This window comes from Rhipicephalus microplus, chromosome X (genome assembly GCF_043290135.1).
Source record: "Rhipicephalus microplus isolate Deutch F79 chromosome X, USDA_Rmic, whole genome shotgun sequence".
NCBI classification, from domain to species: domain Eukaryota; kingdom Metazoa; phylum Arthropoda; class Arachnida; order Ixodida; family Ixodidae; genus Rhipicephalus; species Rhipicephalus microplus.
In genome coordinates this window covers 142,227,302-142,249,873 of record NC_134710.1, presented here as the reverse complement: position 1 = coordinate 142,249,873, position 22,572 = coordinate 142,227,302, and the positions used below count along the sequence as shown (strand labels likewise).

The following is a 22,572-nucleotide window of genomic DNA, read 5'->3' as shown; positions in this document are numbered from 1 at the left end:
GCAAACGTAGCGTTGTACTATCGTTGTTGCTAATTGCCATCGAGTTGCCGTAGTGATTCTTGGTGGCGCCATAGGTAAATGAAGACCACTGAGGCCTACTTATTCCGAATAATTTAGGCTCATTTAGACGCTTCCCTGTAACCTCGCGAATACTATCTCCAGCGTGACCAGCCTCACTTTCTTTTATCTTCAACTTTGGCTAGCTAAATGTTTCACTCTATTGAACTCGCCACACATGAGGAAAATGACATTTTACTTCACTTACATCCGCTACGTAAGGTACTACGAGGGCGCCTCTTCTTTCATTTGGCATGACGTTTCTATCACAATAAGGTGGTACCCGTCAATGTTTAGTCGTCAGTTGGCCCTAGTTCTCAAGTTTAGCAGCAGGGGCGGTGCCAGTAGAGTGTATAGGGGGAGCGGCGTGGGGCGGGGTTACAGCTTCTTCGAAATTTCCGCCTGCTTCCTCTTTGCCCCCCTCCCTCCCCAAAAGCAACCATGCCGTGAAATTTTCAGCAAGCACCCGCCCTCCTACGGTAAGGAATAATTCGACCAAAAGGGGGGCACTTGGTCAAAACAAAGCGCATACGTTCCCAGCCTCCCTGCCTCCCTGAACAATTTCGCTTGTCGTGGGTGTCCCCTCCCGCAGTAAAGAAATCTAGGCGCCACCCCTGTTCAGCAAAAATAGTTTCTGATGCGAGCAAATTCCGCAAAATTATTACCGGCGCCTTCACACTGCAAAAATGCCTTCTGTAGGCATCGCTGAGTTCTCACCAATGCTTGGCATTGGGTTTGCAATTATACTTGGGTATACAGAATAAGGACGGGCGAATTGTACATTTGAATTATATTTATCGTTCACGGAGCAAAATAACACCGACAAACTACGTCTACTTCTTTTGTCAGCATATGTTTCTTTGTGCTGCGTGCTATGCACCACCGCCATCAGCATCACCATAATTTGTGGCGGCGGCCTGGCGTGGTGCTTCGGTGGCACGCCGCCGAGCCATGGGGCTCACAAAATCCCGTTCTCGGCCCCTCCACGGCGACGAACTGGTTGAGCTGGTGGAGTGCACGGGACTAAATCCGAGCATCCTGCGGCGATGGCACCGCGAGTTTATCAAGGACTTTCCACGGGCATACTTCACGCGGGAAGAAATGAAGGTCGCATTCAGAACCATGTTTCCCGACGGCTACCCGGACTGCTTCATGGACATCATATTTAACGCCATGGACAAGCGACGAATTGGGTGAGCCGGCTCGACGGGCTGACGGGACGGCACGCATTTGTGCTCAACCTCAGTGGGCTTCGCGTTTAAGTTAAGAGTGCAGGATATGTGCGCTCATTTTATTAGTCTTGTGTGCGCATTCTACAAACCTTATTACATAATACTCAAGTCTCCTTCAAATGCCACTTGTGCAAGGTGGACATGGACACCGCTATTATATTGCATCAAAATTCACTTGTATCAGTACATGAAGCAATAGCTGTTTATATTGAATAATGAGCATATAGTATGCACCTCTGAGGTTAGTTATTATTTTCTACATATTTGACCCATCTACTCAATGAATTCTCCTTCTTGGCGCACTTAAAGACTAAGCATGCGTATTCAATTTGTTTGATGTAACAAAACAAGCAAAAAAGTTTGCCTTCTAACTTTCTCGTTACCGAGCATTATTTTACTCATAAACTTCATCAATTGCTCGATTTGTTATTACGCTCAACATGCTCCACTAATGTATCCCAAAGCATCTCTTACATTTATATTGAAGCTTCTGTTTGTGGGGCTGTGGGTTCACATGTGCAATTAACGGATAAAAATTAACAATCACTAACTATATGAATGAATGAAGAAAGGAAGAAATAAGCACGCACGTGAAGAAAGGGAAGTGGTCTAAAAGGAAACTTGACGCCGGCAGGAAACAAACCTGCCACCGTGAAAAGGTCACAGGTGCGATCTCTGCCATTGACCAGTTGTCATTTTGTCCATATCACAATTACCACAATGCACCTAGAAGAATACAATCAGTGCCTCCTAGCTATGCCTTCCCTGTCTTCATTATCTGCTGGGTTTCAGTAACCTACATGAATGGTGATTAGTCGTCACCTGTGTCAACTCTTTCTTTAGTTTCGTTTTGTCGTGTTGTGTCGAATCCTCAATGCGTTTCGCATTTTGCCTCGAACGGATTCCTGATAAATTGAACGCAGCTTCAACTGGAGAAAATCGTTGGACGGAACTGTTGGTTACGTAGCAGTATTTGCCCCCGCACTAATATACCTGCCTAAAAGGAAATGTCATCGTTTGTCGTTGCCTTTGGTGCTAAGTATAATTTTTGGTAGCAACTGTGTTGTTTTAAAACGCATGTGCACGCTAGCATGCACGCACACATACACACACACAATCTCTCTCCCTCTCTTCATATATATATATATATATATATATATATATATATATATATATATATATATATATATATATATATATATATATATATATTGATAAGAAGTATCACTACCAGAAAAAAACAAGGGAAGCGTGGGTAGAGAATGAAGACGACGTTGTCTCCACTGCGATCCCCTCTAAGTGGGTACGAGCCATGGCGGTGGAGATCATCATCATTATGCTGTGATCGCGGACTCGGGGCCCATTAAAAACCCCCATTAAGTTACCTTACCTTGTGTAACGATTTGGTGGAAGGTGCTGGGTAGGACGAACCCAAAGACGGGAACTTCACTACCAGGACTTCGTCGCAGCCGCCGCCTCGCTGGACTTCCACCTTCGCCGATCGTAATGGCCCACGAGCAGCCATCCAACGCTTCGAGGCCAACTTCGATGGGTTCTGTGCTGTACTACAGAGTGCCACGAAATTTCGGCGGGACCTCAGGAGAAGACGTCGACGTGTGGCTCAAGAACTACAAGCGGGTGAGCAGAAGCAATGGCTGGGACTCGAACTAACAACTCAATCATGTCGTATTCTCGTTAACTGACACCGCCCTCATGTGGTACGAGAACCACGAGGACATGTTCACGACTTGGGAACGTTTTGTTGAAGAAGTGCAGAAGTGCTTTGGTGATTCGGACGCAAAGAAGAAACGCGCGGAGCAGACATTGTCTCAGAGGGCACAGCTTCCAGGAGAAACATGTACGACATACTTTGAAGAAATATTGAAGCTGTGCAAGATCGTGAATGGTAGGATGTCTGAAGAAGACAAGGTTGGACACGTTCTCAAGGGTATAGCCAAAGACGTGTACAATTTCTTAATTGGGAAAGACTGCTTGAGCTCCGTGTCCGACGTGATGAAGTGCAGTCGTACCTTTGGATCCCTCAAGATGCGACGAATTTCTCCGAAATTCGGCCGCCTGTCCAACGTCCCCACTGTGGCTAGTGTTGAAACAGTGCTGCCTAACGACCTTGCTTTGACCATACGGCAGATTGTCAGAGAAGAGCTGCTTCGATGTCAGCAGACCTATCATCGCCCCAGCAATTTTCAGGATGTGTACGTAAGCGAACCAGAACGTGTGCGGATTCCTGTTTCTCATCCATCATGGCAACCATTGATGAACGCAGCAGACGCTTATAAATATCAAGGCACATGGAAGGCTGGATTCCCCCGTCAACCACCTCCCAACTACGAACGAAGTTTTCATCCACCTGTTTACCCAACATCGCCTGCCTACAGTGCCCCCGAAGGGCGGCACCACTATCCCGTGCCTTCCGAGAGGAGTCGTTACTCTGAGCAGCCACGTGCCCCTCGACCGATACCGGTATGCTACAACTGTGGCGTCCCGGGTCACATCGCACGTTTTCGTGACCACCGTCCATATCAGCGACAGTCTTGGCACATGTCTCACCAACCTTTCGACCATCCGCTCTCCACGTCATGGAAACCACGTGCACCTACCGGGTCACGCTACCCATCGCCGGCCTCTGATCGAAGTTTGACGCCACCACCAGCACCCCGTGCTCCACGATCGCCTCGCCACGGCGACGCGCACGTACACCGCCGTCGGAAAACTAGTCGGTGCGGCCAGTGGGGGTGAGGCCGCGAGATCACAGGTGCTGTCTACAGATATACCCCCGTCAGCGTTTATGTTGAAGAACAAAGTTCACGTAGTTGTCGATGGAGTGGCTACTATGGCACTTGTGGATACAGGCGTGACAGTCTCGGTGATGAGTGTAAATTTTAACAACCTGTTAGGACAAAAAGTAATGTTTTGCCTGAACCTTGGGGTGACATATCGTGGTGTAAGTGATGACGTGTTGTGTTCGGCGGGATATTGTACTGTGGACGTCTCACCGTGTGGCAAGGTGTTTTGCACAGAGTTCGCGGTTATTCCGCGGTGTACACATGACGTTATCTTGGGTATTGACTTCTTGTGTGAGTGTGGGGCAACTGTAGGCTGCAGAAGTGGGCATCTTTCTGTACACGGTAATTTCCCAACGGCGCTCTTGAAAAATTCCTGTCCGGAGGAATGCATCTTTTTCGTCTCCGTGGACACAGTAGTTCCTGCATTTTCTGCTGTGTGTGTTCCCGTGACATGTTCTAGCAACAACTGTGGCACGTTTGACGCCACGCTCGAACCGATTCCCTTGGCATGCCTGAAAAAGAACATCCTCATTCCTCATTGTATAGTGTCAGTCGTTGATGGATGGGCAAGTGTGTGGACAATGAACAGTTCCATGGAGCCTGCAATTCGGCCAGGCGGCTTGAAACTTGCAGTATTTAGACCCGAGTCATGTACGACGCTGGTTGCGCTTGTTGATGCTACAAACCAAAATGAACATCTAGGCTCAGAAGGTTCAGAAGATTCTCAATGGCTACAAATGGTCAGCAAGTCACTTGACCAAAACGAACGTCATACACTGCTCGACATTCTGTCTAAGCAATCGAAAGTGTTCGTTTTTTCTAAATACAGCCAAAGGCCCTTAATCCCAGCGTCCCGGATACGTCATCAGATTCACACCGAATCGGCGCATCCCATTAGGCAGAAACCTTACCGAGTGGCACCATTGGAGCGCAAGATCATCAACGAGCAAGTCCAAGAGATGCTGGAAAAGGGAATAATACAGGAGTCGGCATGTCCGTGGGCTGCTCCCGTCATTCTAGTGAGGAAGAAGGATGGTACGTGGAGATTTTGCGTTGACTACCGTCGACTGAATTCTGTTACCAAGAAAGACGTCTATCAACTGCCGCGCATCGATGACGCTTTAGACTGCCTGCATTCCGCGTCCTACTTTTCATCTGTCGACCTGAGATCAGGTTACTGGCAAATTCCGGTGCACGCAGCTGACAAAGAAAAGACGGCATTTGTTACGACCAACGGACTTTGCGAGTTCGACGTTATGCCATTCGAATTATGTAATGCTCCTGCGACATTCGAAAGATTTATGGACTCTATATTGCGTGGTTTAAAATGGCATATATGCATGTGTTACCTTGATGATGTCGTAATTTTTGGACGTACGTTTGAGGAGCACAACACTCACCTAGACCTCGTGCTCAGCTGCAGTGAAAAAGCTGGCCTTGTATTGAATTCAAAAAAGTGCCACTTTGGCGAGCGACAAATATTGGTGTTAGAACATCTCGTTGACAAAGATGGCATTAGACCTCACCCACAAAAGACAGTGGCTGTTGAATCGTTCAAACGTCCTAAATCCGTGAAACAACTGCGTAGCTTCATCGGGCTCTGCTCGTATTTCCGCTGGTTCATACCCAAGTTTGCGGATGTCGTTCACCCCCTGACGAGCCTTATACGCAAGAACAGCCCGTTTCAGTAGACCTCCGAGTGTGATGCCGTTTTTCACAAGCTGAAGTGTTTGTTAACTTCGCAGCCAATACTTCGGCACTTCAATCCTTCATCGCCCACGGAAATTCACACAGACGCAAGTGGCATCGGTATCGGTGCCGTTCTCATTCAGCATTCTGGCAAGTAGGAACATGTGGCGTACGCAAGTCGTTTTTAAGCAAGCCTGAACGCAACTACGCAGTGACCGAACAGGAATGCCTAGCGGTAGTCTTTGCCGTGCAACGGTTTCGCTCATACATCTATGGTCGCCCATTCACTATCGTCACAGATCACCATTCCCCGTTTTGGCTGGTCAACCTTCGTGACCCATCCGGCCACCTCGCACGATGGGCCATTCGTTTGCAAGAACATGTCTTCACCATTTCATACAAGACTGGCCGTGTACACGCTGATGCGGATTGCCTCTCCAGAATGCCGCTACCATCGACAGATTGTGAAGGAGATAACTTTGACCACCTTATCGCTTCTCTGTCGTCTGGCTTTCCTGATACCGTGACTTTCGCCGCTAAGCAGCGTAATGACCCAAGCTTGAAAGCTCTCTTCCCTAGAGCGAGAAATTCATTAAGCGAAGGCCGATGCTGCGTCCGCAATGGTCTTTTTTACCTGAGAAACTTGTCCACGATGGGCGCCAGCTTCCTGTTGGTTGTTCCTGCGTCCCTCCAAACGTCTGTTCTGCGTCTCACGCATAATGACCCCACCGCTGGCCATCTAGGCACCACACGAACACTTAGTCGCACGAAAGAGCGGTTCTATTGGCCGAAAATGAGAAAAACAATTCAGAACTACGTGGCCAGCTGTACGCAGTGCCAGAGCCACAAGCGGCCCTCCTCGGGTCCAGTTCGTCACCTACAACCTGTGAAGCCTCCCGGTTTCCCTTTTGAAAAGGTCGGCATTGATCTGGAAAGAAGACGAAGTTTTTCCTGAGTGGAACGCTGGTTTCAGTCTCTGTTATTTTTTCTCGTTTTCTTTGGTGCTAGTGGAATACGCCGCTCTTCTGCCTGCGGAAATGGACGTAGAATTACCAGGACTTCCACCCATACGTTCCGCGTCGTCTGTGGCCATTCTAAGAAAGCGCTCTGGCCACCCAAGTGGCGTCGACAGTGAGGAAACGCTCATGTACTCTACGGCCAGTGATGAGAGCTCCGATGAAAGTGACTTTGTGCCCGTGTCAAGACACAAGGCGAAGAGGAGGCTGCTTACGACATCTCCTTCTCAAAGTAAGGCCACCACGAATATTCAAGAGCCACCGGTTCACACTATTTTGTTTGTCCCGCTGAATGCCGCTGACAGCATGAACCGACTTAATCGCCAGGTCACGTCTATGTCACTTGAGGCGCTCGTTCCGGGACAAACAACAGACGTGAGAATCAATGGCCGCAAGAAGGTTCTGGTGATAGACGTTACGCAACGTACTGCTCTCGACGTATTGACCAAGGTGAATGTGCTCGGGAACATCAACGTACGTTCTTTCATACCAGATGGCAAGGACTCTAGGGCAGGTGTTATCTACGACGTCAACACTTCTATCAGCGATCTTGATTTTCCCACTCCAATCAAACCAGTGACGGAAGCTACTATAATCTTGCAAGCCCGCCGTCTCGGGAACTGACGGTGCGTGAAACTAGTTTTTGAGGGTGACAGCCTCCCAACTCAAGTAAGAGTTGGTCATTTTCGACACACAGTACGGCCGTTCATGCCGAAACCTCTTCAGTGTCGGAAGTGCTGTAAAATAGGACACGTGAGTGCTGTTTGCACAAGTTCTGCTGTGTGCTCCCGATGCTCGGAGTTGCACGACACGGAAGCCTGCCAGGCAGAACATTGCAAATGCGGCAATTGCCAAGGTCCTCACGAGGCGTCATCAAAGCAGTGCCCAAATGTGAAGAAGGAGATGCAAGTGCTGAGGCAAATGGCCAGAGACGGTTCTACCCACAGGGAGGCTGCTGCCAAAGTGCGACGTCGGCGTTCGCGCCATAGGAAAACTCCTAGGACATCCTCTGCCAAGGCCAGGGATACACCGATACCCCATATTACGCACTCACCACCACAAGCATCAACAAGTGCCAACAACAAGCATCCTCAGAAAGACGCAAGAAACATTGACCCTGACGCGTGGCCAGCGCTGCCGTCAGTGACACCACCAGTAGAGGGGCAGCATCACCCACTGAAAGCTACTTCAGAGCGAGTAAGTCATCACAGTCAAGATAACGAAATAATAGACGTGATTAAGACCCTCATGAAGACAATTCGAGTGCTCCTGAATAATATTCAGACTCCGGCTGCCCACAGCGCTCTTCAAATATTGGACGCTTTGAACTCGGTGCTATCAAATCTACAGAAGCACCATGGCTCTTTCTCTGCAGCCCTTCCGTAAACAAGTGAAAGAGGCATCAATTTTTCAATGGAATGCCTGAGGTCTTAAACCCCGCATTTCGGAGTTTCGACCATATGTTTTCAAGAATCAGTTTCCAATTATCGTAATTTGTGAACCATGTCTTCAGAATGCTATACGACTTTCTAAATACGAGGCTTTCAGATCTGCAACCCATAACGAAACCAGTAAGGTCATTGTTTACATCAGGTGCGAACTCACATATATTGAGCATCCAGTAACACCGGACGACAGCAACCAATACGTGTGCCTGACAGCTAAGCGTAAGAACGTGAACTTCACGCTAGTGGCAGTATATATTTAGCCTTCAGGCCGCTTCGACCCAGCAAGATTAAGCGCCATTATATCAGCGACACCTGGGCCATGGATTATTACCGGTGATTTTAACGCTCATCACCCCCTGTGGGGAAGCCAAAAGATGGACCGTCGGGGAAGAGATGTGTCCTCCTTTGCATCTGACCACCAACTATATTGTTTAAATGACGGCGCTCCCACGTTTTTACGGGGTCTGACATATAGTAGCTGTCTCGACCTAACTTTTGTGTCAAGTAGCCTAAACACCAAGATGCAGTGGTTTGCGGACAATGAAACGCATGGCAGTGACCACATCCCCACCTATATAAAAATCAAGGAGCTAAGCAAGTCGCAAATCGCGCCCACTTCACGGATAGACTGGTCAAAGTACAGATCATCCACAGAGAAGCAATGCGAGAGAAACCAAGAAGGTTCTCTTGAAAGCCTAGAAGGTATAATGAAGGCCGCTATTCAAGAGGCAATGTTTAATCGTCGACCTTTGCCAGATTTTTGCAAATATGAGGTGGAGTTGGAGCGACTTCGCGCGATCCGTCGTCGCGCCGAACGACGTTATAGGCGCACAAAATCCATCTACGACTTGAGGGAAGCGAGACGTCTACAAAAGAAGATTCAACGTCGAATCAATGCACTACAGTCGCAACGATGGAAGTCACTATGCGAGTCGCTCGATCCCCATAAACCTCTTTCGCAAATATGGAGAATGATCCGCGGCCTACGAACATTGCCACAACAGAATCGTCCGTTCAAATGCCTTGCTCAACACAAAGGCCGGCGTGAAATCGATGTAGCGGAAGACTTCTGTGCCAGGGTTGCAAACAAGGGGTCCGGCATCAACATGAGTAACCTACGAAACGCGCCGGCGTCCAGAGACACTCGGATGGACAATATGTTTTCTCTAGAGGAGCTTCAGGCAACATTGGCAGCATGCAAGCGCTCGTCATCGCCTGGACCCGATGGAGTCACTTACATGGCCCTTGCTAACCTAGGACGAACAGCTCGGCGTGCCCTTCTAGCTGTATACAATGACTCGTGGAGCAACGGTTTGGTTCCTCCTTCGTGGAAGTGCAGCCGCCTTGTGCCCCTGCTCAAACTAGGCAAATCGTTTCTGGACATGGCCTCCTATCGCCCCATCGCGCTTGCCAGCTGTTTTGGAAAGGTGATGGAGAGAATTTGTGCTGACTCGCCTGGAGTGGTACTTGGAACATAACAATATATACCCCGATGCTTTTACCGGCTTTCGACGTGGACGGTCTTCCATAGACAATGTTGTTGATCTTGTCACGTCTGTACAACAGCAGAAGAGCCTAAAGATATTATCAGCGGCACTTATCTTGGATATTAAGGCTGCATACGACAATGTATTACATGAAACTATCCTGGACGCCTTGGGCAGCATTGGATTGGGAGGCCGCGTTTACCAATGGATCTACAACTATTTGAAGGACAGAACCTTCTTCGTTCAGACAGAAGATGGCGCAACAAGGCAACATCATACTTATCGCGGCGTACCTCAAGGTGGGGTCCTAAGCCCCATACTTTTCAATCTTGCGCTCATCGGCCTCGTTGACGTCCTGCCACACTCCGTGCATCTGTCGATATACGCGGACGACATCTGCATCTGGGCATCAGGGGTCACGCGTCTACACGTACGAGCCAGGGATCAGACAGCGGCTACACTGACGTCAAACTACCTTCAAGGACGAGGACAGGAGCTGTCATATGAAAAATGCTCCCTAGTTGCATTTACGCGCAAGACAATGACGCCATACCGCATCAGAATTAATGGACACACAATCAGCTATCAAAAGACTCACCGTTTCCTGGGAGTAACAATAGATCGTTATTTGTCTTGGAGCCCTCATATCGCTCACATGAAGAAGAAACTGACTATGATCACCCACGTCCTAAGGTTTCTTGCGGGAAAATCATGGGGTGCATCGGTACGAGCCATGCTTCAACTGTATGCTGCACTCTTTCTTGGCTTCATGCGCTAAAGCCTACCTGTGCTTGGCAAGGCCCGCATAACAAACGCACACGTCCTCCAGTCATTACAAGCTCAAGCACTGAGAATATGCCTCGGGCTTCTGAGATGCGCATCCTCAGCAGCGACTGTCGCAATCGCTCACGAACACCCTATCACAACCTACATTCGTGTCGATGCTTTAAGAACGCACATAAGACATGCCACCCGGATTCAATCGCATCACCTCACCTCCCTTCCAATTTCCAGGCCATGCTCTGCGTTCTGCTCTATTATTGCCCCACATCGCACGGTCATTCCCACGAACTTCACGCACGCAGCAAGACCGTCGTTACCATTGTGGTGTCTACATCCACTGGAAGCCCTGATAACCATCCCCGGAATGCAAAAGAAGAAAAATTTGTCAAATTTGGCCCTAAAGCAAACGACATTACTGTTTCTGAATGAGAAACACAGTGTACGCATTCACATTTACACGAATGGGTTGGTCACTTCAACAAGTTCAACAGGCGCAGTGGTAATTCCGGAGAAATCCATCACGATAAAGTTCAGGACCTCGCATCTGACATCCTCCACGACGGCAGAACTCACCGCCATTCGTGCCACTCTGGAGTTCCTAGTTGAAGAACCGCAACAGACATGGTCAATATTCTCCGACTCCAAAGCAGCTCTACAGGGCATTGCCTCGCCATATTGTCATGGACCAAACGAACAGCTAATTGCTGAAATACGACTGCTTCATCACCGGGCTATAGAGAAACAACATGACATAGCGTATCAATGGATACCAGGCCACTGCAGCATTGATGGAAATGACCATGCAGATGAAGCAGCCCAAACTGCTCATGATGATGCCCCTTGTGTAGCTATACCATTATCAAGAACGGACGCCGCTGCAAGGCTTCGATCACTTGCACGAGAACAGACACTCGCTCAGTGGAATTCACCGGCATTAACCAACGTCCGCCTTCATCTTTTGGACCCACACCTACAGCTCCGTCTTCCATCAGGAATAACCAGAGCAGAGGAGACACTTTTGTCCCGTCTGTGGATTGGGGTGGCCTTTACGAATGCTTATTCTTTTCGAATCGGAATGGCCAGAAGCTCGACATGTGACAACTGTGGCTGCGCACAGACTTTCTCCCATCTTCTCTGCGAGTGTCCCCGTTTCAGCGTGCCAAGAAAAGAACTGTCAAAAGCTTTAAATAGAATAGACAATGGCCAATTGTCGGAAGAAAGGGTATTAGGACACTGGCCGAGACCGTCCTCTGCACGCAAGGCATTGAGAGCATTGTTGCGCTTTCTGTGGGCAAGTGGTCTTAGAGACAGACTGTAAACAGTGTCGTGGATCCTCTGATGACCTTCTCTCTCTTTTTTTACAACGTCTCTTTTCTCTCATCCTTTATCCCCCTTACCCCCTTCCCCAGTACAGGGTAGCCAGCCGGTCTGAGAACTGGCTAACCTCCCTGTCCCTCCTCAATTACTCCTCCTCCTCTCGGCATTGATCTGATGGGACCATTTCCACGCTCCTCAAAAGGTAACCGGTGGATAATTTTATGCGCCGACTACCTGACGCGGTACTGCGAGACGGCTGCCTTATGCTCCGCCACGGCAGTCCAGGTTTCGTAGTTCCTGTTGCATTCAGTCATCCTCCAATACGGACCTCCTTGCGTGATAATAAGTAACCGTGGACGACAATTTACCGCTTATATTGTCCAATCATTACTTCGTTTGTGTGCCTCTAAGTTCCGAAACTCAACTGCGTATCATCCACAAACTAACGGCTTCACCGAGCGCACAAACCGAACGTTGATCAACATGTTGCCAATGTACGTCGCCTACGACCACAAAAACTGGGATGAAGTATTACCATTCGTCACGTACGCCTTCAACACGTCGAAACATGAAACGACAGGCTACAGCCCTTTTTATCTGCTCTACGCTCGCTCACCTCAACATACGCTGGACACTATCTTTCCTTTTGTCGTCCATGACGCTTTAACAATTGCGGAAACTTTGTGTCGTGCGGAGGAGACACGTCGACTTGCCTGCTTACGTACACTGGCCGCGCAAGAGTCCTACAAAACTCGCTACGACAGTCAACACAGGCATGTAACCTATGCCCCCGGTGATCTAGTGTGGGTGTGGACCCCAATACGCAGACGTGGCTTGAGCCAAAAGCTACTGGCGCACTAGGCCGGTCCTTTCGTGATACTCCATCGTCTCAGCGAGGTCAGCTATGAAATCGCACGTGTCGCCACTAGTGGCCGACGTTCATGCAAGACAGAGGTGACGCATGTTGCCCGCCTGAAGCCATTTACACGAAGGATGCAAGAATGACTCGCCCAGAGGGCTTCGTCTGAGACCGGGGAAATGATAAGAAGTATCACTACCAGGAAAAACAAGGCAAGCGTGGGTAGAGAATAAAGACGACGTTGCCTCCACTTCGATCCCTCTGAGTGGGTACGAGCCATGGCGGTGGAGATCATCATCATTATACTGTGATCGCGGACTCAGGGCCGATTAAAAACCCCCATTAAGTTACCTTGCCTTGTTTAACAATATATATATATATATATATATATATATATATATATATATATATATATATATTGTAATGGGGAAGAGGGAGAGAGACAGTATCTAGCCCGAGCACCTTGAAGACGACTGTAACGAAGAGCTGAGCTCGTGACAGTGACTGACGCCCCCTTAACCGTGCAGTTGGTTTTAGTCAATAAGCCCCCTTAAGTATAATTGGGTGGAAGTGCTGTGGTAGTCTTCGAAGCTGGAACTGCGAAGTCGTACCTTACATCCAGTGCCAGAAATGCCGGAAGAACCCTCCCACCCAAGGTACCTCGCAAGTTCCCGCCTCCACATTTCTCGGCATGTGGTCACTGCGTCACCCACCGATCTTCAGCGGCACTGACCGCCAAGACGTTAAGGAGTGGCTGGCTACTTACCACAAAGTGAGCGCAGCGAACAAGTGGGACGATGCGGCTAAGAAGACCTATGTAATCTTTTAATTGTCCGGCGTCGCTAGTCTCTGGCTGCGCAATCACGAAGCCGACATTGCCAGCTGAAATTCATTCAAGACCTGCTTTTCGCAAGTCCTCGACCACCCTGCTGGGCGAAAACTTCGCGCAGAACAACGACTTTGTGAGCGCGCTCAACAGCCAGGAGAGACCTTTACCAGCTACAATGAAGACGTTGTTGACTTGTGCAAGCGGGTAAACCCAGCTATGCTCGAAGCTGACAAAATCAAACAAATCCTCAAGGGTATATGCGATGATGCATTTCAAATGTTGTTAGCCAAGGACCCACAAACCATAGCCGGTCTCGTCAGCTTGTGCCAGAGTTTTGACGAATTGCGAAAGCGACGTGCCCAAACACGGCGCTCTCTGGGACAACGCGACTTGATCGCGGTCTTGACTCTCGCAGACCAGAACGACATGTTGGCTCGCATAAAGCAGTTCGTGCGTGAAGAGGTCGCTCGGCAGCTCTCTATTTTATCGAGCACGCCCGAACCAGCCCAAACGCATCCTTCGTCCCCAGATCATTTGGCCCCGGCCATAAGGCACGTCATACAAGATGAGGTAGCTGACGCTTTTCCTTTCGCTCGTTCACCATCTCTGGAGGCCGCACCCTTGACGTATGCGCAAGTCGTTGCAGCCAGAGCACTTTGACAGCCCACTTATGCTACCTCACCGGTCTATGTTTGGTCATCACCAGTTCCGTCCAGCCGGCAAATTGCGGCGTTTCCGAATCTGTGGCGCACCGCAGACAACCGCCCGATTTGCTATTCTTGCGGTTACGCAAGACATGTGGCTCGCTTGTGCCGCCACCGCCTTCTCGTTCACAGCGAAACCATGCAAAGATGGTCGCACGATTCTCGGCGCTTCAACTACACGGCGCGTCAACAAGGATCCTCTTCACCTGACCGGCCTCCCTCAGTCAGTCACCGCCCCGCCGCGGCGGTCTAGTGGCTAAGGTACTCGGCTGCTGACCCGCAGGTCGCGAGAGCAAATCCCGGCTACGGCGGCTGCATTTCCAATGGAGGCGGAAATGTTGTAGGCCCATGTGCTCGGATTTGGGTGCATGTTAAAGAACCCCAGGTGGTCGAAATTTCCGGACCGCTCCACTACGGCGTCTCTCATAATCATATAGTGATTTTGGGACGTTAAACCCCACAAATCAATCAATCAGTCAGTCACCGATCTACATCTCCCTGACGTCGCTCCCTCTACCGTATGCGCCATCGACCCTGCGCTTCAGACGCGGAAAACTAGATGCCGCAGTTCCCGAGGCACGAACTGCGTCGTTATTGAAATAATAAGTCCTCGCATTTCTCCGACAAACCTGATCGAAGTTTTTGTGGATGGTTACCGTACCCTTGCGCTTGTGTACAATTGTGCTGCTATTTCAGTAATTGATTTAAAACTTTGCCGCAGGCTTCGGAAGGTTACCACGACGCCAAAGGAATTGTCCCTCCGTACTGCCAGTGCTCACCATATTCGACCAACAGCTGCCTGTACCACCCGTTTTCTCATCCAAGATGTTTTGTATACCGTTGAATTTCTTGTGATACAGGCATGCTCTCATGATGTCATCCTCGGCTGGGATTTTCTGTCTCGTAATCATGCGGTTATCGACTGTGCTCGTGTTGAAGTGGCCTTCTCTGCGTTGTGTGCCTCGTCTCCGGAACTTCCGTTGAACAAGCTGTTTGTCGCAGACGACATCAACATACCACCAACTAACGCAGCCTTTCTTCCCGTGTCTTGTGACGATGTGTCTAAGCCTGCAGTGTTGTTTACGCCTTCCCAAACGTTCCAAAGTCGCAAGAGCCTCGCGTTGCCGTTTGCAGTTCTAGATATTTCGATGGGCGCTACCAATTTGTTTGTCACAAATCCCTTGCCGTCTCCCACAACCTTGTGTCGTGGAGAATGTATTGGAACATTCCAAGACTTAGACGTTTCCTCCATTTTCGGCCTTGACGGTGAAAGTGATTTGCAGCTTAATGCACTGACGACATGTGCCTGTTCACCTGTTCATGAAAACATTAATTTGCTTGGCCCCTCAATTGATGGCGAACTTGAAGAACCACACCACGAGAAGCTTCTAGAACTTTTCGCCAGTTTCGCGGCTCGTTCGATTGTCAGCAGACGTCCTTAGGCCGAATGCACACCGTTCTCCTTTACATTAATTCCGGCTCCCAAGCGCTTCTGCGACAGCGTCCCTGCCGTGTATCTCCTGTTGAGCGTCGTGTGATCACCGAGCAAGTGGCCGGCATTCTTCAAGGTGGCGTCATTCGGCCGTCCAGCAGTCTCTGGTCTTCACCTGTGGTACTTGTGAGGAAAAAAAGACGACTCAATTCGCTTTTGCGTCGATTACCGCCGTTTAAACAAAGTTACGCTTAAAGACGTGTACCCTTTGCCGCGCATCGATGATGCCCTCGACTGCTTGCAAGGCACTGAATTCTTCTCATCACTAGGCGTACGGTCCGGTTATTGGCAGGTCCCCATGGCACCATGAAATCGTCTAAAAACTGCTTTTGTGACGCCCAATGGGCTGTACGAATTTAATGTAATGTCCTTTGGCCTTTGTAATGCGTCAGCTACTTTCAAAAGAATGATGGATAGCGTCTTGCGTGGGCTAAAATGAAAGACATGCCTATGTTACTTGGATGATGTCGTTGTTTTCTCCACTGATTTCGACAGCCACCTCCATCGTGTCAGCGAAGTCTTGAGCTGCCTCACGAGCGCAGGCCTTCAACTAAACATCAAGAAGTGCCACTTTGGAGCTGGGAAGCTCACAATACTTGGCCACGATGTCTAAAAACATGGCGTCCTCTCAGATCTAGAGAAGCTTCGTGCTGTCGCTAAGTTCCAGAAGCCTTCGACCGTGAAAGCGCTTCGCAGCTTCGTCGGACTGGGCTCATACTTTCGCTGCTTTGTGAAGAACTTTGCTTCGATAATCGCGCCACTGACACAGCTGATCACTGGCGATGGACACCTCTCGGATTGGTCACCAGCATGTGATGATGTTTTTGCAACATTACGCCATTTCCTTACTTCACCACCTATTTTACGCCACTTCTACTCTACTGCTCCAACCGGGGTGCACACGGATGCCAGTGGCATAGCACTTGGCGCTGCCCTCGCTCAATGCAAGCCTGGCCTCTCGCAGTATGTAGTTGCGTATGCCAGTCGCACCCTAACCAAGACAGAGCACAAATACTCGGTTTCCGGAAAGGAATGTTCGGCCATTATTTAGGCACTACAAAAATTTCGTCCTTATACGGACGCCCATTTGATGTAGTTACAGATCATCATTCACTCTGTAGGCTCGCTTCATTGAAGGATCCTTCGGGGTGGTTTAGAAGTTGGGTGCTACGTTTACAGGAATTTCATATTCACACCATTTACCAATCAGGCCGCAAGCATACCAACGCAGATGCTCTTTCTCGTTCACCCCTTCCTTCAGCCTTTGCACCTGTTTCTTTTGCCGAAGCTACCATCGCCAGCATCGACAGCGCTGACATGCCTTCGGAACAACGCAAGGACCCTTGGATAGCCTCGCTCATCGACGTTTTCTCCTCGTCTTCGGTGACACGAGGCCAGCGTCTACCTCGTGCACTACGTCGGAAAATTCCCCATTATGCGATACGGGATGCCATGTTGTAACATCGTAACTATCAGCCAGATGGTAAAAAATGGCTTTTTGTTATACTTCGCCATTTGCGCTCCAACATGCGCGCGTACTTCTACGCAGACCCTCAAAATGTGCACGCTGGCGTTTTGAAAACATACGACCGGCTTCGCCAGCAATTTTTTCGGTGTGGAATGTACTCGTACGTTCGCAAGTACATGCGCTGCTACACTAAGTGTCAGCGACGGAAAACAACTTGGCATGCCTCTGTCGAATTACAACCATTTCCGTGCCCAGCTCGGCCGTTTGATAGAACCGGCATCGACCTCTACGGCCCACTACCTTGTACTCCTGCTGGAAATCGCAAGATTATTGTGGCCGTTGACCATCTAACCCGTTACGCTGAAACTGCCGCTTTGCCAACCGCTGCTGCTCGTGATGTCGTGTTGTTCATCTTGCGTAGCCTTGTCCTTCGCCAAGGCGCGCCACATGAGCTGCTTAGCGACCGTGGGCGTGCGTTTCTATCGCAAGTAGTCTAGGAGCTTCTCAGTACAATATTCTTCATCGCACCACTACAAGTCATTACCCACAGACAAATGGTTTGACGAAGCACTTTAACCACATGCTCGGTGATATGCTCTCTATGTACATGTCCTCCGACTACTCTAATTTGGACTTAGTGACCCTTTCGTGACGTATGCTTATAATACGGCCACGAAAGCAACTACTGGGTTTTAATCTTTTTTCTACTGTATGGCTGTGAGCCCTCTTCTATGCTTGACACGATACTTACTTCCCGCCCAGATGCTTTACAATACCACCCAGCCCCCCGAACTTGTTCAGTGTGCCGAAGAGTGCCGCCAATTAGTGCGTTCATTTACGTCCGTCAAACAAAGTCTCCAAAAAGAACGACTTGACCAAGACAAGCCTGCCCACAGCTTCCCCGTAGGCTCATTTGTATGGCTTTCGATTCCATTCCAGTCCCCCGGCCTCTCTCGAAAGTTTGCATCCAAGTACAATGGTCCGTACCACATCGTTCAATACAGGTCACCGGTCAACTACGTCGTCGAACCAGTGACACCTGTCGATGACAGACGATGCCGTGGTCGTGAGACAGTCCACATCAGCCGCTTAAAACCTTACTATGATCCCCTTGTGCTTGCTTCGCTGTGAGTTGCCAGGATGGCTCCTCTTGACCACCGGGCCAACTATAGTGGGGAAGAGGGAGAGAGACAGTATCTCGTCGGAGCACCTAGAAGACGACTACGACGAAGAGCGAAGCTCGTGACAGTGACTGACGCCCCTTGAACCAGGCAGTTGGTTTTAGACGATAAACCCCCTTATATATATATATATATATATATATATATATATATATATATATATATATATATATATATATATATATATATATATATATATATATATATTGCCACGCTGTGTTGGTGGCAAAAGACGAGAGCGAAGAAGTGAATGGCAGCTGTGGCTGAGTAAAGTCCTCCACTTCGAGTTCCTGCCTATCGTTTCCTCTCGCGACAGACTGGTGGAGGTGCTGGGTACTGTACTGCAACGTCTTATGCCTGCTGGTGCTGAACCAGAAGCAACCTCCAGCAGTCTGTCGCGAGAGGAAACGATAGGCAGGAACTCGAGTGGAGGACCGTTTACTCAGCCACAGCTGCCATTCACTTCTTCGCTCTCGTCTTTTGCACCAACACAGCATGGCATTACCATGTATATCTCCCTCTTAGACGCGGCAAGAGTGTGGTATGAGAAGAACGAAACTTCATTCACAAGTTGGCAGGAATTCCATCGGCACCTTCGCGAGGCGTTCAGTAACCCCGAACGGAAAGAGAGAGCTGAGCAGGCACTTTCTTCGCGATTTCAAATGCCGAACGAGAGCGTCGCCATGTTTGTCGAAGAAATGTCGTGATTGTTTCGATGGGCTGACCCCCACATGCCAGAAGACAAGAAAGTGCACCTGCTAATGGGAGGCGTAAAGGAGCAACTTTTCGCGGGCCTTGTGCACTACCCTCTTACGACCGTGTCCGAGTTCATACGTGAGGCCACAATTATGGAGCGCATGCTTCGGCAGCGGGTGTCGCAGTATGAGAGTCAGACGGCCATGTCCGCTGCGTGCTCGCTTGTACCAGGAGGTGATAACAGGGAGGTCCCCACAGAACTCATACGGCAAGTTGTACGCGAAGAACTTCGGAAATTTCCTCTAGCGTCCCCTCCCAGTAGCGCTGCTCTTACGGACGTCGTTCGTAACGAAATCAGGCAGTTCATTCACTCCTCAGCACCTTCGCAAGTCGAACCTCCCAGGCTTTCCTACGCGGATGCCCTACGCGTCTCTACGACGTCGACGGCACATTTTGCTCATGCACCTACTGGGACCCCCCGACGCTTTCCAAGTCCAGCCCATCGCCTGCCTTCTCAGGCCGATTTTCGTCCTGGCCCGCGAAAGTCCACCGTCTGGCGTGCACCCGACAATCGTCCTTTGTGCTACCATTGTGGCGAAGTTGGACACATGTACCGCGACTGTTACTACCAACGAATAGGCCTACGGGGATTCCACCCAGATGCACGTTGTCCACGCTATGGTGAGCACCCACAAGAAATTGCGGATTACTTGGAAGGTAGTCATCACGCTCCTGTCCCGCCGCGACGACAGTCACGGTCACCATCACCCCGTCCATCCACATTAACGCACCGCTCCCGACCCGCCTTTGGGTCCCCTGGTGTCAGTGGCGCAAGCCCACGCCGGGGAAACTGAAAACGGCGACCTCCGGAGGTGAGGCCGCTGTCACGCGAACCGACAAATACCCTCCGCCGCTGCCTTACGACGTGCCGTTGAGGCCTGTTTGTGAAACTGCCAACAGAACGTCCACTGCCATTACCGTTTCCATCGACTGTTATCCGGTGACTGCACTTGTCGACACGGGAGCTGATTACTCGGTGATCGGTGCTTCAGTGGCCACCCGTCTACACAAGGTGCTGACAACGTGGGGCGGCCCTCAACTAATCACCGCTGGAGGACACCTCGTATCCCCTATAGGAAGGTGCACCGCCAGGCTTGAGATTTGTGCGTCGGCTTTTGTAGCATCATTCCTTGTACTGCCCAATTGTTCTCGGCCGGTCATTTTGGGCATGGATTTTCTGCAAGAGTATGGAACGATAATTAATCGGCGTGATTTGTTCGTCAGTTTTGTTAACTGTGTTTCTCCAGATTCCGACATTGAAAACGAACATTGTGGCGTGGTCTTACGCGTAGTCGATGATTGCGTCACGTTGCCACCTCGCAGTAGTATCTTCGTGCTTGTTGAGTGTCCACGGGAGCAGTCAATTACGGGCATCGCCGAAAGTAACCTGACGTTATTGCTTGATCAGGAAGTGGGAATTGCTCGAAGCCTCGTTCAACTGCGAAATGGCCAGACTACGGTTTTAGTTACGAACTTCGGTGGCGAACACAGGCATTTTGCAAAACGCACAACCATAGCTTACTTGGAGGCATTGGATGATTTGGACGCCTTCCCTTTGATTACGACAATCTCGACTCAGAATAGCTGCGATACTGACGTGACTAGTCGCCTCAACGTCAATCGCCAGTTGGAAGAACCTAAGAGGGCAAGGCTCCTCAGTCTCCACTCATCCTTCAGTGACTGTTTTGCCACTACTTCGAACGTCCGGCAGACTCCTCTAATGAAGCAAAGAATTACCACTGAGCCCAACGTGCAACCCGTGCGCCAACATGCTTACCACGTGTCGCAGAAGGAGCAAGATGCTATCCGTCATCAAGTGAAACAAATGTTCGACGACGACGTAATTCAACCATCGACTAGTCCTTGAGCGTCACCAGTTGTTCTGGTTAAAAAGAAAGATGGTTCATTACGATTATGCGTCTACTACTGTAACTGAACAAGATAACGAAAAAAGATGTATATCCTCTTCCTCGTATTGATGACTCCTTGGATCGCCTGCGACACACCCGTTACTTCTCTTTCATGGATCTCCGTAGCAGATATCGGCAGATTGAAGTAGATGAACGGGACCAAGAAAAAACAGCGTTTATTACACCAGACGGTCTCTATGAATTTAAAGTTCTCCCTTTTGGCCTGTGCTCCGCTCCAGCCACCTTCCAACGAATGATGGACGCAGTTTTCTGTGGTATGAAGTGGTACTCTTGTTTAGTGTATTTAGACGACGTAGTCGTTTTTTCTATGACTTTTGAACAGCACATTGAGTGGATTGAAGCGTTTCTTCTGGCTATTCGCACTGCCGGCCTCCCTCTGAAACCGGAAAAGTGTTATTTTGGATATGAAGAACTGAAATTTCATGGCCACATTGTCAGCAGAAGTGGTTTTCGCCCCGATCCTGACAAGGCTATGGCAGTTGCTTTGTTCCCGATACCGAAAACAAAGCATTATATACGCTGCTTTATGGGACTTTGTGGTTATTACCGCTGCTTCATGCCGAACTTTTCAAAAATCGCCGACCCTCTACAACAACTCGTCAAGGATGACGTCACCTTCGTCTGGGGCCCCAAACAATCCGGCGCTTTTCGCGACCTTCAAAAACGCCTACAAACGCCACTGATCCTAGGTCACTTCGACACCGAAGCAGACACAGAAGTCCGCACTGACGCGAGCAACCTTGGCCTCGGAGCTATTCTCGTGCAATATCCAGATGGCGTGGAACGCGTCATCACCTACGCTAGCCACACGTTGTCATCTGCGGGGAAGAACTACTCGACGACTGAAAAAGAATGTCTGGCGATTGTATGGGCCATAACGAAATTCAGGCCCCACTATCAAAGACAAATACTACTAGCGGAAACTTACGAAAACCGTCCGGCAGTACGTCAAGACATGCACAGCCTGTCAGCGCTGCAAAACTCCAACGACGAAACCAGCCGGTCTGCTTCAGCCTTTGCGACCCCCTCACGCACCTTTTGAAAAGGTCGGGATGGATTCACTCGGCCTATTTCCGACGTCTACGGCTGGTAACCGCTGGATTGTGGTTGCCACCGACTACTTGACCAGATACTGCGAAACACAAGCCGCCCAGCGAGCAACTGCTTCCGAGGTGGCTGACTTTTTCATCGAGAACATCGTTCTCCGCCACGGTGCTCCCGCCGTCGTCATCACAGTTTGTGGTACTGCTTTTACGGCACAGTTGCTCCGAGAGATTCTGTTGCTGAGCGGCACGACGTACCGAACAACAACTGCGTACCACCCGCACACTAACGGGTTAACCGAACGCCTTAACAAAACAATTGCAGATATGCTTTCGATGTATGTCGCCAACGATCAGAAAATTGGGATGAAATCCTCCCGTATATAACATTTGCCTACAATACGGCTTTGCAGGAAACCACCGTCTTTGCTCCTTTTCGTCTGGTTTACGGCCGCGACGTCACCACAATGCTTCAC

The 22,572-nt window shown here is 49.7% G+C and overlaps 1 protein-coding gene across 1 annotated transcript in view; it reads left to right on the top strand.

The window, feature by feature from the left end:
- The first annotated feature begins 977 nt into the window (after nucleotides 1-977).
- Nucleotides 978-22,572, top strand: part of LOC119176873 (uncharacterized) — a 33,333-nt gene continuing 11,738 nt past the window's right edge. The window contains exon 1 of the mRNA XM_037428216.2: nucleotides 978-1,250. Coding sequence (XP_037284113.1) covers nucleotides 1,009-1,250 — 242 coding nt within the window. The 5' untranslated portion in view covers nucleotides 978-1,008. The remainder of the gene's footprint in view (nucleotides 1,251-22,572) is intronic.